The sequence below is a fragment of the Maylandia zebra genome, linkage group LG13 (genome assembly GCF_041146795.1).
Source record: "Maylandia zebra isolate NMK-2024a linkage group LG13, Mzebra_GT3a, whole genome shotgun sequence".
Taxonomy (NCBI): domain Eukaryota; kingdom Metazoa; phylum Chordata; class Actinopteri; order Cichliformes; family Cichlidae; genus Maylandia; species Maylandia zebra.
The window spans coordinates 27,767,907-27,783,698 of NC_135179.1; the positions used below are offsets into that span (position 1 = coordinate 27,767,907).

The window sequence follows — 15,792 nt, forward strand, 5'->3', positions numbered from 1 at the left end:
AGGAGCTTGGAAAGAAAAGCATCTGGACTTTTTTTTAAAAAGTTGGTTGAAGACTTATTTAATAGTTTGCCCAAATTCTCTACTCTAGATGATGAAAATGTTTTAAAAATTCAGTTAATTTCCAATTGGAAGCACCAAACAGCAAAGTGGCTTGGTATGTCTTTAAAGAAAAGCAACCTACTGAATTCGCCCCTTTAAAGAAATGTGTGTTTGTGTGTGTGTGAGAGAGAGAGAGACGACCTCACTCGGTATTCTGCTGAGTCAGAGCTAAGGGAGCTGGAGGGCATTCCAAACATCTGCAACACAAACACATTTGCATGTCTGAAGGCTAGCTGGTCTCTGATTCTGCATTTGTAATTTTGATTCTGGAAAATGATGTGACTTTCAGACTGCTGTGTTGGTTGATGATGCCATAGTCATACACAACACTATAGTTACTATAGTTACTATACTATAGCTGTATAAAGAGTGTCAACAATGAACACGTTAAACCTCTTTTTTTTATTGCTATCATTCATATTCATACACAGACTAAACATGCATAGTGTTACTATTTATTTACAATAAGGAAACTGAAGTCTATATTAACATGGTACTGTAGTGTATAAATAGATTGTACATGAAGATGTCCCAAGAACTGTGAGGCTGTTATAATAGCCAGTGCCTCCTGGAAGATTGACAGGTCCCACAAAAGGACAGAAAGGGGGGGGGGGGGGGGGGGGCAGTCCAACTGTTGCTCCAAACATGTCCAAACGATCTTGTTGGCACCTTCACCGTCAACAATGCTGTCCATTTAGAGCAAACAGGCATTTACATTGTAGTTGCAACTGTGGAGCCATACCTTAGGACAACCTTACGACTCTGTGCGTCCACACTGACAAGATGCTTCAGTGGTTGCTTTTGTGGTTCTTTGGCTCCATATTGGCATTCATTTCTTGTACTTTTCACTGAGAAGATTACTATCAGAACTATGACTGTGGTGCCATATTATATAAAACCCGGCAGTCTATGTTTTATCATGTTAACCTTTCCCCCAGATCAGTGCGTCCAGAGAACACAGTCACAGATCATTCATTTCTTTCAAAGTTTTGAAAAAAAGTGAAAAAGAAAACAGAAGTTTGAGCAGATTCTTACTTTAAACTCAGATGAGAGCCCAAATCAAATGAAAATATACATCTTGTTCATGAAACAGTCTTTTCTTACTCTTTAGTGATGATTCCTCTCTATCATGTTGAACCAAAACAAATCAAGCAACGGAAAAACCCCAACAAAAAACAAAAGATACGATTGACAATCATGCAGGAAGAGCATAAACAAAAAAATATCCTACTTTTGTATTATAATCAGACAAAGATCAATCAAAATGTTTGGTAGTTGATGGTATATTCAAAAATGGTTAAAAGGAGAAGTAGAAGCTAAAATGAAGCACATTCAAATATGAACAATTTAGTTTGTCACTGCACACTGAGAAGTAGTTCTTAGAAATGGAACCTCTGAGACTTGTATCATGGTGAAACTTGTACCAGTTTTCATATTAAATGAGTGAGATTATGTCATAGCAATACTGAGTACTGAGCAATAAATAAACATGCACCTCTGATATTCAACTGAATCCTGTTTTCTATCTGAAATATGAACTTCATGCTATTTCAGAGTTCTTCAATGAATAACAAACATGACATAACTTGAAAAATCTCTTGGGAACTAAAGGGAAACGAAGAGGAATGGTTGAATTAAATTGAAGTCTTTGGTTCTTTGGTTCACAACGCTGACAGAGAATGTGCTGTATCATCTCAACTGAAACAGTTGAGAGTTAACAGTTTACAAAACTGAAGAGTTCCACAGTTGAGTACAGTCGTTTACATGCACTCATAATGTTCATGAGGGTCATTTTGTGTTTTTAAGGTTTTCTTTAAACTTGTCTTTTCCAAGGTGGGATGATTGTACAACATCTTTAATGATTGTAAAGAAAAAAAAAACAAGAATTGGGTGTTTGAATTTCTTTAGATATTTGCAAATCTGCACAGCCTCAAACCTATACATAAAGGCTCAAATATAAAGCATGCATTCAAATATTCAAAGTGCCGCTCAAGGTTCTCCGATGTCTTTTAACTTGACATGGCCAAGGCCTATTAACTTCTCGTTCGTGATCATCATTGACAAAAAGTTGTTTTTTTTTGACAGCCCTCATTCAATTGACCAGTACTCATGAAAATGGGGAAGTCCAAGAAACTCAGAGAAGATCTGAGAAAGAGAATTGTAGATTCACACAAGTTGGTCAAGAAGGTCTCTTGGCACCATTTCTATAAACTGCAGATTCCAAGATTGTCAGGTCAATCAACTTTATATCAGTGGAGGTTCAAATGTTTCACTAATTTGCCAAGGTCAGAAAGAAGGCCCAAAGTTTCACCTTTAAATGAGAGTAAATTAGTTAGGATGTTTAGGAACAACTAATAAACCACTAAGAAAGAAGCTTGCAATGAACTGGAAACGCTGGGACACCAGCGTTACTATCGACAGTAAAGTGAGTTTGATATCACCACGGACTAAGAGGGTGCTATCTGAAAAAAAAAAAAAACGCCTCTGCCTCAAAAGCTCACATCCAATTTTCCAGCTGCCCACATGCAAATGCTTTCTAGAGAAAGGTTTTATGGTCTAGTGAGACAAAAAATGAGCTATTTAGCCACAATAAAAAAATGTGAGACTTTTAAAGCTAAGAACACTATACTACTAGCCAAGCACGGTGGTGCTAGCATCATGCTCTTGGGCTGTTGTGCTGCCAAGGGTCTTAATACATTCCATAAAGTGGATAGAACAAAAAAGAAAGGAGGAGATGATTATAACTTGGATACAACTGGATGTACAACAGAAATACAATGATCCCAAACACACATCAAAACAGGTTTTGGATGGGACAAAGCAGGCTAACACTGAACATCTGGAATGAGCTTCCCAAAAACTCTGATCTCAGCCCCATTGAAAATTTGTGGTTTACGCTACTGCACAAAAGTCTTGCTTTTTAAAGTTATTAAAGATGTATCATATACACAATCATTCCACCCTGGAAAAAGAGCAGTTCAAACAAATGATTAAAACCCCAAACTTACCTTGACATCCATGCCAACGTTGAGTGTATATAAACTTCTGACCCAACAGTACCTCAAACATTTCTATGTATTTTCCATTTAGATAACTTTCAGATGACAACATCCTATTTAAATATTTTATCCATTTCATATTTAAATCCATCTTAAAAATTTTAACACTTTAACTGTCCGATCCATTGAAAAACCACAGTGAAAACACTACCAGCCAACCCATAGAGAGAGAAATACTGCATATATTTATCACTGTAACATAGTACCTGTCTGTATTGGTATATGTCTGCTGTCCTTTATATTTACACCTGTGTTTTCCATTATGCCTGCCAGTTAGTATGGAAACCCAAAAGCTCCAATATAAATAAATAATAATACAAATAAACTGAAGTATACAGATGATCTAATGAGATTATTTCAGACACTATTAAAATTAAGCTACTATAATTTATAAGAAATGTTTTGTTCTACAACGTGATTTACAGGATGCCATTTTCAATGACGCTTTATTTCATGTTAAGTTTTTCATTAGATATTAATACTTTTTCTTACTAAAACTGCTGTGGAAGAAGACAACATATTATTCATGTGAAAAATTAAATAATAATTTTCAGTATGAACTTTTTTCAGCCTCTTACAGAGAAATTTTGACCCACTCTTCTGTACAATATTGATTTAGTTCCGTTACAGCTCTCTTAAGGTGCCACTACTGCATTTCAGTCAAGTTTGAATGTTGTGCAGTCAAAACACCTTGGTTCTTTTCTTTTCCAGCCATTCTGCTGGAGACTTGCTGGTGATCTTGTGATCATTGTCCTGTTCAATGACCCAATTCCAGCCAAGCTTTAGCTTCCAGGTGGCCTTGAATTTATCTCTAGAACACTTTTGTGTAAAGACTCCTGTGAACGTTTCTTTTTTTTCTTTTTTTCACATGACTATAGAAATTATGTTCCTACAACAGTCTTGCTAGCTGGCAGTTATATGTTTAAAAGCCTATTTTATTTTTGAACTCACAAGATTAGTCAGCGCTCTAAAATCTAGCAATTTGATGAAAAAGAAAATAACAATCTGGACTGAGAAGACTGAGAAGCTAATCTAGCTGGTTGGCTGGCTAGCATACTCTAGGCTGGGATTTAACAAAAGTAAAGAGTATTTCTACATCTAAAGGCCGAGCACATATATATATAAAATCTCACTCTATTTATTAACATGAATTTTCATTTGTAATTTGATATTTATTTATTTAACATGGATCCCTTTGGACTTCCATATCTTGGAGTGTGCAGGTGTGCTTCCCTTTATGAAATAGCAGAACAGATTCATACCGTGACAAGTGCCATTAAACTGTTCACGATAGCCAGATTTCCAGAATACAACTGAAGGTATCCAAGGCCACTACATTTATAGAAATGAAAAAAGGGTCATATGCAGGCTGGGAGAAACAGTACTGCAGTGAATTAAAAATAACTCACACAAGGACACAGAAGAATGAGAGCTTTCAACAATGAGTAGAAAGCTCGTCCTTTGGAGGTTTATATTTCTCAACACATGCTCCATTGTAGTGATTTTTCCACCTCCCTTGCCTGTCGTTTTCAGCCCTCTTCTGCCATCTGTTACTTTTGCTATTTCACTCTAAATGTTGTGCCTGCAGGCAGAAACAGGAGTTGTAAAATATCAATGATCAATCCATCATAAAAGAGACTCAAAGTGGAATGTGAATTTGTTCACACTCAATAGCACAGGCGAATTCTGTCATAAAGCCTTCAATTACAGCTCCATCCTAAAATAAATATTAAAGCGTGACAGAATTTATAAAATATCACCATGTCATAGTCAGGTAGGCCAATTTTTATCAAAACCAATTCCATCAAATTTTAAGCAATGTCATAGTTTGAGTACTTATTAATATTTAAAATGGAGCTGCAATTATGAGCATTCCCTTTTTCCACCAGAACAATCCCATATGACAATGCGACCTCGCTCATGAGTCCAAATGTAGAAGTTTTACACATTCAACCCAAAACACACCTGAATTACACTTACTGTACGTATGTACAGTAAGGTACACTTATTGTCTACTAACACTCTCCATCTTAAACTCTCCTGGACATATGCAGCACTTAAACAAATGCTAAAAGTACAGATAATATGTCCAGTAGAGTAGGTTAACAATGACAAAAGACAGTGGAAAGGTGACTCTGGAGTAGTTGTCTATATGGTGGGGGTTCTCCACATGACAACAGTGTATGGCGCGCAGAATCTTGCGGAGGGTGGCCAGAACAGTGAGGCACCAGTTGGTGTGCTCTGGAGGTGCCGCCTCAGGCTTGGGCTCACTGCCCGAGGGGCTAGAGGGCCTGACAGCGAGTTCTGTTGAGGCGGGAACTGAAGGAGAAGTTGCAGCGGGCTCCTTGCGCCTCTTGGCCCTGTTGGAGTGAGTGGAGATGGTGGTGACGATGCCGTTCATTTCATCATCAAAGTCGTACATTCGGTGGCCGTACTGCAAGATAGAGAAGAAAGATTAGGTTTGAATTAAAACAAAAACACAATGCGTTTACATCCGAGAAATCCAACTTACCCCAAAATGCTCATGGTGACATGATGATGACGATGACAATGACAGCGACCACCATGATGAACACAATGACTGTGACAACAGTAATGACCACAACAATCAACAGTTAATGTAAGTACATCCAGGAGTATCTCACCATGAGCATGTGTGCATCAGCGTGAGTGAGGGTGCAGAAGTGGGCCACAGCGTACTCAATAAGTGCTCCGAAGATAAAGCTGAAGCAGATCCCCAAATACACATCGATGGCCTTGATGAAGCAGTTGGCATTGGGTAGTGATGTCCGGGCTCCCATCATCAGAGTTGTCATGGTCAGTACTGTGGTCACTCCTGGCACAGAACACAGACAGTGGTCAAGTAGGATTCTTTGATGAACCACTAAAGACCTAAAAAGAAAACCACGTTTTTTTTTTTGTTTTTTTTTAACTTAGCCTCAGGCCAAGGTCAGCTTTGAACGGGAGTTATTGGTTGTAAATGCAGAAATGCCAATAAAAAGCTAAATGTTGATAACCCAATGCATTTCAACAAAAAAATAAAAATACAAAAATAATCCAGCTTTTGCTCTTCATAGCACCAGTTTTACCAATGGAAACTCAGGTGATGGTTTTCGTGTTTCCTGGCAATATGCTGACATACTTTGTAAAGAAAATGAAACGAGGCGGGATATTTGAATGGACAACACAATCCATAAGTATTATCCAAGTCGAACCCTGCACTGAGTTGCACCTTGTAATCTCACTGCTGACCTTAGTGTGCAATGAATGTAACAGCAAATGATTGTCACGACTGGGCGGCCAATACAGGGAAGAGGACTCAGACACCACATGGAGGCTCGGAGGTACAAACTCAGGGGGCTAAGAAACTGAATGAACTCACTCTATGGCAGGCAAAAACTTCAGTGTTACTAGATACAATACTAGAATATTTGGACACTATGAACAAAAGCAGAACTACGAAGCACTAACTAGGCTAGAACTATCTCAGCAATAGTCACAAGACATGAAAACATAAAACAAGAGTCACACTACGAGTGCGGCAGCAGAGTCCAAAAGGAAAAAGTCTCTTTAGCCAGATGGGGGAGCAGCCAGGGAACCCGACACCAGGTTCCAGAGCAGGCACCCTAAGGTGGAGGATTACGGAGCTACGCTCACAGAGTCATTTTACAGGTGGAGGCAAGGCTTGGGGGGGGGAGTAAGGTCCGGGTGAGACTAAACCAGTCCAGGTTCACTTACTGTGAAAATTTACATGCTTAGATGTTTCCACTAGATACAACTTCAAGAAATGATCATCTAAAATCACAAACTGAAAATCAACACTACCTACCAGTAAGTCCCTGATCTCAGCTTCACTGAGTAAAAGCTGAAAATTCCAAAAGTCAAAACTATCACAAAGGAGAAATCCCTTTGTGAATCCTCTGGTGAGGTCCATCAGTTGGCAACCATTACAAAACAATACTCAACACAGTGTTAAAAATAAGCATTTTAATTTGTCCGGTTACATCTGAGCCCATCAGAAATTGCAGATGGTGCATTTAACTTCTTAACTAAAGATGAAAGTCTACACTTTGATTGCATCTCAGTCACTTTAGGTTTACTATGATGACTGACAGAGAGCAGGACACAGCAGCAATAATAACGCTTAAGTTGCAGTGCAAAAATATATGACATTTGCTCAAAAAGAAATGTTCTAAATCTGATTCTGATGATTGAATGAACAGAAAAATGGATTATCCCATACCTATGCAAATACGTGCTGGAACAGAAGACAAGGAAATCCAAAATGAAACCCATGAGAGGACCACCAGCAGGCTAGAGGGGACATAGGTCTCCAGGATGAAGTACAGAATGCTCCTCTTCAGCTCAAAGTGGAAGACAAGCCTGGGATAATTGCCTGTAAGAAGAAAGACAATAAATACACTAAAATTTAGTACATTTACATGTATTGATGTAATGCACAATAGTCTTTAGTAACAAAACACTGCTTTTTAAAGAATTAAACAATGGTTTTGGTTATCATTGTTACCAGTTTCATAGATGGCCTCTGAGACAGATGTGTAGTGGTCTTCTACTGTATACTGAGCCAGCTGGAGACTGTCTAAACCACTGACAGACTCATTTCCTCTGGTCCAGTAGAACATAACATCATTTATGTTGTAACCCCCTAAAGAGAAGAAAAGATGACAATGAAGAAAGCTGCTCTAATTACTATACAGGATAAAATAATTAATTTGATCAGTGAAATTTATCTGTAACTTTAATGATTGTGTGCATGGAAGCAGTGGGAGAGTCTGCAAGCAAAAAGCATATAACAAGAACAGCTACACAATTTATTATGATATTATCATAATAAATTAGGCAGAATTGAAATTTAATTTTTTAAATATCAGTGTTGTAAAAAACACACACAAACAATTTTTTTCTCTGGAACAGTTAGCGGTTTAATGATTTGTGCAATAACTGGTTGATGAGCTCTGATGCCACTTATGCTGAAATGAGTGTGTGTGTGTGTGTGTGTGTGTGTGTGTGTGTGTGTGTGTGTGTGTGTGTGTGTGTGTGTGTGTGTGGAGGGGAGGGGAGGGTCCTGCTGAAGAGCTTAACTCTTGCCTCTTACCATAACAGACTAATCATGCATATTGCACTGGGCCCTAGAGAGCCTAGATAACCCAAATAAAGCTTGGAAAAAGAAGACATGCAAAATTAATATGATCAAAGATGCCACGGTTAAGTGTGGTTGCGCCTTTGCCAGAGCAATGTAACAATGTGTAATCGTATCAGTTAGTAATAACTAGTGTTTCTCGTGTAAAAAAGAAAAAAATAAGGATAAAGTGTGATTAATAAGGCTTAACTTCTTAGGTGTATTTTTCTCATTTATCTGCAGAGGGAGCAAGAGAATAACAAAAGCGTGAAGACACGCTGTTGGCAGAAGCTGGTGTGCACCTCAGTAATCTGCCTTGCATGAAACGCTCATTAATTCTCTCTGTTTAAACCCATATGGAGTCATGTATTATTGACCAGAGCCACAATACTAGAAGCATAGCTTTCCTAATGAAGGGCAGTGGTGACTTTGAACCTGAAAGGTCCAATAAATTCACCGTTTTATATTTCATTGTAATTCTCTTGGTAGAGGAATTCATTATTCTTCTGACCTAAAGCCCTATCGTTACTGTACAAATTAAGAGACACAGATGGTCAGTGGCAAGCTGTGCAATAGCATGGAAAGAGTTACATTCAGTGCCCTTTAGCAAGCAGCCAAGAGTGTTGTATTTTTTTGAAAGCGTCCCCACAAAAATTTGACTTACAGCCATGATTACAAAAGGCCGTCACTTTCTTTTGACTCTTTTTGCTGTCAGAATGCGGAAAATATTTACCGCAATCTTAATTTAAATGCCCCTCACCCTCCCATGACAACGCTCTCTTTAAAGCCTCCTCCTGTGCAGAGGATCCACTTTTGGCACAGCATTAAAAGAAATAAATCCTTGAATATACATCTTCATAAAGAGACACAGAGACCAAGCAAGCGGGAAATAGAGATTGAAGGAGAGGAGGACAGGAGGGGAGAGAGAGAGCGAGAGAGATGGAGAGAAAGCAGCAGAGATAGAGAAGCACGATGAGAGCGAAATGGCAAAGGGGGAGGGGGGGGGGGCATACAGACACAGAGAGAGACAGAAGGAAACAGATGCAGATATTTAGCCTGGAATTATTAAAGCGGTGAAGGAAGGATCCATCATCCTCTCAGTTACCTAACGTTAACCTCCAGATGCCTTTATGCCTGCTGTCAAGTGGCACTGGAGCTCCAGCTAAATGTTTTATTTGGCACTGAGGTCCTGGTGGGCTTCTGGCAGGGATCTGACTTAGCTTAGCCCAGCTGCCGTCATTTAATAGCATGGAGCAAAAGCAAGCTGGGAAGCAAAGACAGTAGATGAGCAGGTGGAAATAGTGGAGAGGTGTGAGGAAGGCTTTTTCTTCCAACCATTTACTGCACAAGGCAATGAAAATGTGTCATAATTAGGAAAAATGGTCTCCCATTTTCAGCAACGTGTCACGAAAAATGTACACTTTTTAAAAAGCGAGGAATTTTTGCAGTGTTGTGGCAGAGGTTTTCATTCCACAGTTATTAGGGTACATTTAAAGGATTTGTAGGATTAGATGGTTTTGGTTCGAGGGACCCTAACTGACCCTGCAGTATAATGACTGTGGCTTTAAGATTATTCAAAGTCTAACTGAATAGTTTGACATTTTAGGAATAAACTTGAAACTGTGCATTAAAAGCCCCTTTGAATTTATATGAATTTTGCTGTGGCACGCCAGCTATTGTTAGATTCATTCTGTTTGCTTTAATAATTCTCCTGAATGGACATGCGATCGTGGTGAAAAAGAAAGTATACCCCCTGTCAGCTTTTTATGTATCAGGCCATAATAAATACAAATCTGGTCCTTAGCAACCTCAGACGAAGTACAAAGCCCGACATATTACACCGAGTCATGATTTAACAAAAATTAAGTACAGCTGTACTGTTTCCACAAGAATTAAGAGGGAAAGTAGCAGCCAGGTGTTCATGATCAAACTGATCTTCAGCAAGTAACACCACATCTATAATAGTAAAAGTTTTGTCAGTTCACTGGTCTGAAGCAGTCAGTTGTGGGTTATGCAATGCCAAGGAGGAACGATATCTGCAGTGATCTTAAAAAGCAATTCATGCTGCCCATCAGTCTGGGAATGGCCACAAGGCCATTTCCAAAAAAATTAAAGTCCATCATTCTACACTGGGAAAATGTATCCACATGTGGAAAACATTCAGGACAGCTTTCAATCTTCCCAGGAGCGGACATATCAGCAAATATAGCCCAGACTAACAAGCCTCAATGGGCATGTTAAATGTTAAAGTTCATGACAGCATAATTAGAAAAAGACCGAACAAGTCTGGCTTGTTAGGAAGGGTTGGCAGCAGAAAGCGTCTTCTCGATAAAAAGAACTTGACAGCGCATGCTTTGCAACATCACATCAACATCACAACCATATCCTTTAGTTTTCTACAAATGTGTCGGTGTGCATTACGATCAAGCGCCTTCACTTTGGTATTGTCTTTCCAAATGCAATATATCAGCACAAACACCTGATACCAGCTGTGGAGCACGGTGGAGGAGAGCTGATGATTTAGGTACCTCTGTCACATCAACCCTCTGTGTGTCCTCCTTCACTGCATCCATGAATCTCTCTGTGGTCTTCCTATTTTAGTCCTGCCTGACAGCTCCATCTTCAACATCCTTTCTCAAATATATCCACTATTCCTCCTTTGCACATTTACAAACTATCTCAGTCTTGCCTCTCTAATTTTGTTCCCAAACCACTCAGCCTGGACTGTCCCTCATATATATTATTTCTTATCTCGTCTATTCTGGTCACTCCCAGTGATATAATTTAACATCTTCAGCACCATCACCTGTTTTTATTTTTATGTTTTATATTTTAAATGTTGTCTGGGAAAAAAAATCCCCAGTAACTGGTGATTCTGAATTGATGATATGCAGAGATGGGCAGTAACGCGTTACTGTAATCTGATTACTTTTTTCAAGTAACGAGTAAAGTAAGGGATTACTATTGCAAAATCGGTAATTAGATTACCGTTACTTTCCCGTAGGAACGCTGCGTTACTGCGTTACTAAAACTGTGATTTTTTTTGTGAGAATGTCTCATGACAGTGACGTAAGCAAGTGCGACGTTGGTGACAGCAGCTGTGTGCAGATCAACAATGGATAATATATCGAGTGCGGGAGAGAGTATGAGCGTGCAGCGTTTAAAGTGTGGAAGTACTGACCTTACTTTGAGTTTGATTCCATAAAAAGTGACAAAAACATTAGCGTCCATCGTGCGTGGGAAGAAAACTTCTTTTTACAGCGAAAAAAACCCCTAAACTTCCGAGCAAGCACCGAGTAGCTACGACGTGATGGGAAATTCACAGAGACACTCGCGCGGATTCTTCAACTGACCGCAGCACACCTGCACCAGGGTAACCCTCCGCCTACCCTGCTCCTGCTTTACAGGTGAAAATAGAGCAAAAGGACCGCTGAGTCTTTGACTTTATTTATTTTCTGCTGTGTTTTACTTGCATCTGTTTGAAAGAGTGAGTGAAAACACAAAAAATATTTTATTTTATGTGCTGGAATGTGTAGAAAATAGGTTTAAATGTTAAACTAATTTATTCAAGTCAGAGAATGTTGCATATAATTAAATGTTTTGCTTGATGCATAAAGTTAAAAGATTAAAACTGATAAAACAAGTTTTAAAAAGAGACTTTTCCATTTGATTACATTTTGTATGATGGATTATGTAGAAAAAGTAGAATTGGGCTGAAAGATCTATCACTTTATCACCTCTTCAGGTTGTAAATCGTGTTTTTAAAAAGTAACTAAGTAACTAAGTAACTAAGTAATTAATTACTTTTGAAAATAAGTAATCAGTAAAGTAACGGGATTACTTTTTTGGGGGAGTAATCAGTAATTAGTTACTGATTACTTTTTTCAAGTAACTTGACCAACACTGATGATATGTGTGAATGATTGTCTGTGCGTTTTAGCTCTGTGATAGACTGTGATAAAGGGCAGGTGTACCCTGCCACTAAGCTGCGGGCGCGCGCAATCGCGCACTGCAGGCACGGTGTCTGCGCACAAAAAATCTAACCTAACCTGAATTGCAATTAAAATAAATACGTTAACAATTCATTCTGCATTGTGAGTCAGTAAGTGACCGGTGACTGGGTGCTCCAGCCAATGATGCGATTCACATTCGTATATACGCCGCTAATCAACATCGTTGACAGGCTATGGCAGCGTCCTTACCGGTGTTTTAGTTAGCAAAGCGGCGTGGCTGATGTGGAGTGAAGCCATGTTAGTGACAACGTGTACAACCATTGGAGATGTGAGCAGGACAGACGGAACAATTGAGGGAAAAAGTGTGGACTTTATACCAGTTTTTAAATTGTGTTCATAGGCCAAGTAAAACCAGAGTTATGATAAAAAATATATGCAACGTTTGGTTTTCTTCCTGAATACTGTCGTTGTTTATATTTACTGCGGGAAGAAACGGTAAAAACTGCGTTTTATAAGGAAAACGCTCGAAAGCCTGTGAGCAATGACAACACAAAAACCTCCACCCTTTCCTATTGGTCGAAAAATGTACCATGTCGACCAATCAAAAAATGATATGCCAACATGGCATTTATTGTTTAGGAAGGGGGGGAAGTTTTAGGAGTGACTGCAGTGTTTTGAGATGCAAGAGATGTTTAGCTCAAATCTTGTGTAGTTAGTGTGTAGTGTAGTCAATAGTTTGGTTGTGTGTGTCAGAACAATGAGGCGACTGCTGAATGTTACAGGAGTGATACATCTCCTGTTGTCAGGCCTGCAGGCTGTTGTTCTCCTTTATCTCATAGTGGACAGAAATTATGTTTTGGAGTGGCACAAATAATTTGTGTGGCATCAGATTTGATGCAGAACAGCTGATTGTTCTGTAAATAGTTTGAAATGTTTATTAAAAAACCGCCTTGGCAGCATTTTTAGGTAAACAGCTGCAAAAAACTTTTTTTGAAGAAGTAACTATATAATTAATTGCCCAACATTGGTCATCATATACTGTATTTTGCAGACAGAGAGTTACAGACTCTCTCCCAGACCACAGACTCATACTCATAATACAAGTCAGAGCTTTATTTAAAAAAAAGAAAAGAAAGAAAGTTGTGTTTTCAAAATTGGAGTTCAAGTTGTTTTTACTTCCAATAGTGTTAACATACCACACAGGTCATGAACAAGATTTATTTATTAATTTTCATTGTAAGTGGGCTAAAGCACTTAATTAAAAGTAGTCTAACATAAATGTAAATGCTTTAATTTGATTATTTTAATAAACCATGTGACTTGGATGGAGTCGATGCTAGCGTGACCACAGTGCACACGTCTGCTGTTGCTCACAGTGATCCAAGGGACTGCTCAGGGAGTTTGTGTGTTTGCTCAGACACATGAAAAATTAGAGGGAACACTGATTAAGAGCTAACCATAGTTGGGACTGTATCCAGCCCCGCCCTGAGATTCTGAATTGGAAATGCTGTAAAGAAATGGGATGTTTTTACTTTTTCATTATTAAGGGTAGACAAATGCAGAAAATGATTTTTCCATTTAACATTTAGTTCATAGCACAATACAGTGTGCAAAAAATGAATTAAATGAGAAACCCTGATAGTATGTGGATCTGTCTACCAAACTGTTGTCATGCCATGTTTTTGTAATTTTTGCTTTCTTTTAGCTCTTTTAAGTACGTTAGGGTCTGTGTGCAAAGATGGCATAGATTTTCTATACAAATCATATCAAGCTGAGCGTTGACAGTGCTGAAAAGGAGGGCACGAATTACAATATCAACAGAGTAATTCATGGTGGAAAAAGAAAACTTTTAGAAAGAAGGATTTTGTAACCTAGCAACAATGAGAGCTTAAGAGAAGTGCTATAAAAATGAGGTGACAGGCATTTCCAGTGCAAAAAGTGCTTTATGTGGACATGGACCCCTATTAAAACAGTGCTCCTCTATGAAATACTGTCTTAGCTGTCCAGGCTTTTCTTACATTACTGATGTCACCATGGAAAATATTTTTCCATTGCTATCTTTTCAAACAAAGAATGCACAGCTGCCCCAGTCTGCCATTTTTGCTCATTACAATGCTTCTGCTAACTTTAGTATGTTTCAACCACAAGTAAAGTATTTGTAATGTTGTTAGCTGTAATAGACTTCATGCACTTACAGCAATGTTACCACTGGCTTGGATTATACTGTATGCCTCTCCTCTCTGGGTTGAACCAGAAAGGTTTTACTTGTCTAAGTCACTATACCAATAAGGAAAGGCATCTGGTGTACAAATCTGCCAATGAGTAGCCAAAAGTAGGTCTTAAACAACAGCTGGGTGAGGGTTATTTTTATTTTCATGTCACCTATTATTACTATTTTTCTTACCATTCTCTTATGGTACATTTGACCAAACCCTAGCCCACAAAGTGCAACTGATGTTGTTGAAATATGGCTGTATATCAACCCAAGCCACAAGCCTTTTCCTAATATAACCAAGCACTTAGGTGCCTAAAGCAAAACATGATTAGACTCCGACGATGCCATCATGCCAGAATGGGATCCCAGCAGTGACAAAATTTAAGGTTGTATCCCTCAGGGTCTAGACATTGGTGATGGTCAAGATGAAGATGAAGGCTTAGATGGACCTGAGGTGCATGAACGAGTCTGAAAGGGAGAATGATGGTAAAGCAGTGAAATTTAAACCACATGGAGTAGAGGCTGACTGGCTCAAAGAAACTGGACTAGTGTAATGATGTCAGTTTTGAGTTTGAGTGTTTTGAGTGGTAGTGATGTAAAGAACAGATTAGCAGCTGAATATCTAAGAAAGCAGCAAAATGAGTGATTACAGATCTTCCGTGTTGAATTTGCACAAAAATTTAGTAATTTATTTTGGTGTATCTTTACGAAAGAGCACCATGAAAAAAGCAGCGGCATTTACGGGAGCACTGTATCTGACATCGTAACAATAAGACTAGTTTGGACAGTTCTAATCCTCTAACCCAGTGGTTCTTAACCTGGGTTCGATCAAACCCTAGGGGTTCGGTGAGTCAGTCTCAGGGGTTCGGCAGAGCCTCCGCCTTGACATGCGCGGCTCATTTTGTGCACCAGTAAAAAACATATCTATGTCTTGAATTTGGAAAAAAAAATCCATCCATCCATCCATTCGCTACCGCTTATCCTTTTCAGGGTCGCGGGGGGCGCTGGAGCCAATCCCAGCTGTCATAGGGCGAGAGGCGGGGTACACCATGGACAGGTCGCCAGTCTGTCGCAGGGCTAACACACAAGGACAGACAACCATTCATACTCACATTCACACCTAGTGGCAATTTGGATTATCCAATTAACCTATCCCCACAAACTGCATGTCTTTGGACGGTGGGAGCAAGCCGGAGTACCCGGAGGGAACCCACGCAGACACGGGGAGAACATGCAAACTCCACACAGAAAGACCCCGGCCTGATGGTGGATAAAGCATAAAGAAAAAAAAAATCACATTTTATTTTTCACTAAAGAGGGATTCAG

The 15,792-nt window shown here is 39.1% G+C and overlaps 1 protein-coding gene across 3 annotated transcripts in view; it reads right to left on the bottom strand.

Annotated features, from left to right (window-relative positions):
* Nucleotides 1-482: 482 nt before the first annotated feature.
* The window catches only part of LOC101470427 (gamma-aminobutyric acid receptor subunit pi), a 74,826-nt gene continuing 59,516 nt past the window's right edge, over nt 483-15,792 (bottom strand). For 2 of the 3 annotated variants that reach the window (XM_004554557.4, XM_012920009.3), the window contains exons 7-10: nt 7,687-7,824; nt 7,402-7,554; nt 5,804-5,994; nt 483-5,592 (exon numbers count right to left, since the gene is read on the bottom strand). In XM_004554557.4, the coding sequence (XP_004554614.1) occupies nt 5,227-5,592; nt 5,804-5,994; nt 7,402-7,554; nt 7,687-7,824 (848 nt within the window). In that variant the 3' untranslated portion in view covers nt 483-5,226. Of the gene's footprint in view, nt 5,593-5,670; nt 5,740-5,803; nt 5,995-7,401; nt 7,555-7,686; nt 7,825-15,792 lie in introns of all 3 variants that reach the window. The other variant, XM_076891912.1, reaches the window with a different exon arrangement.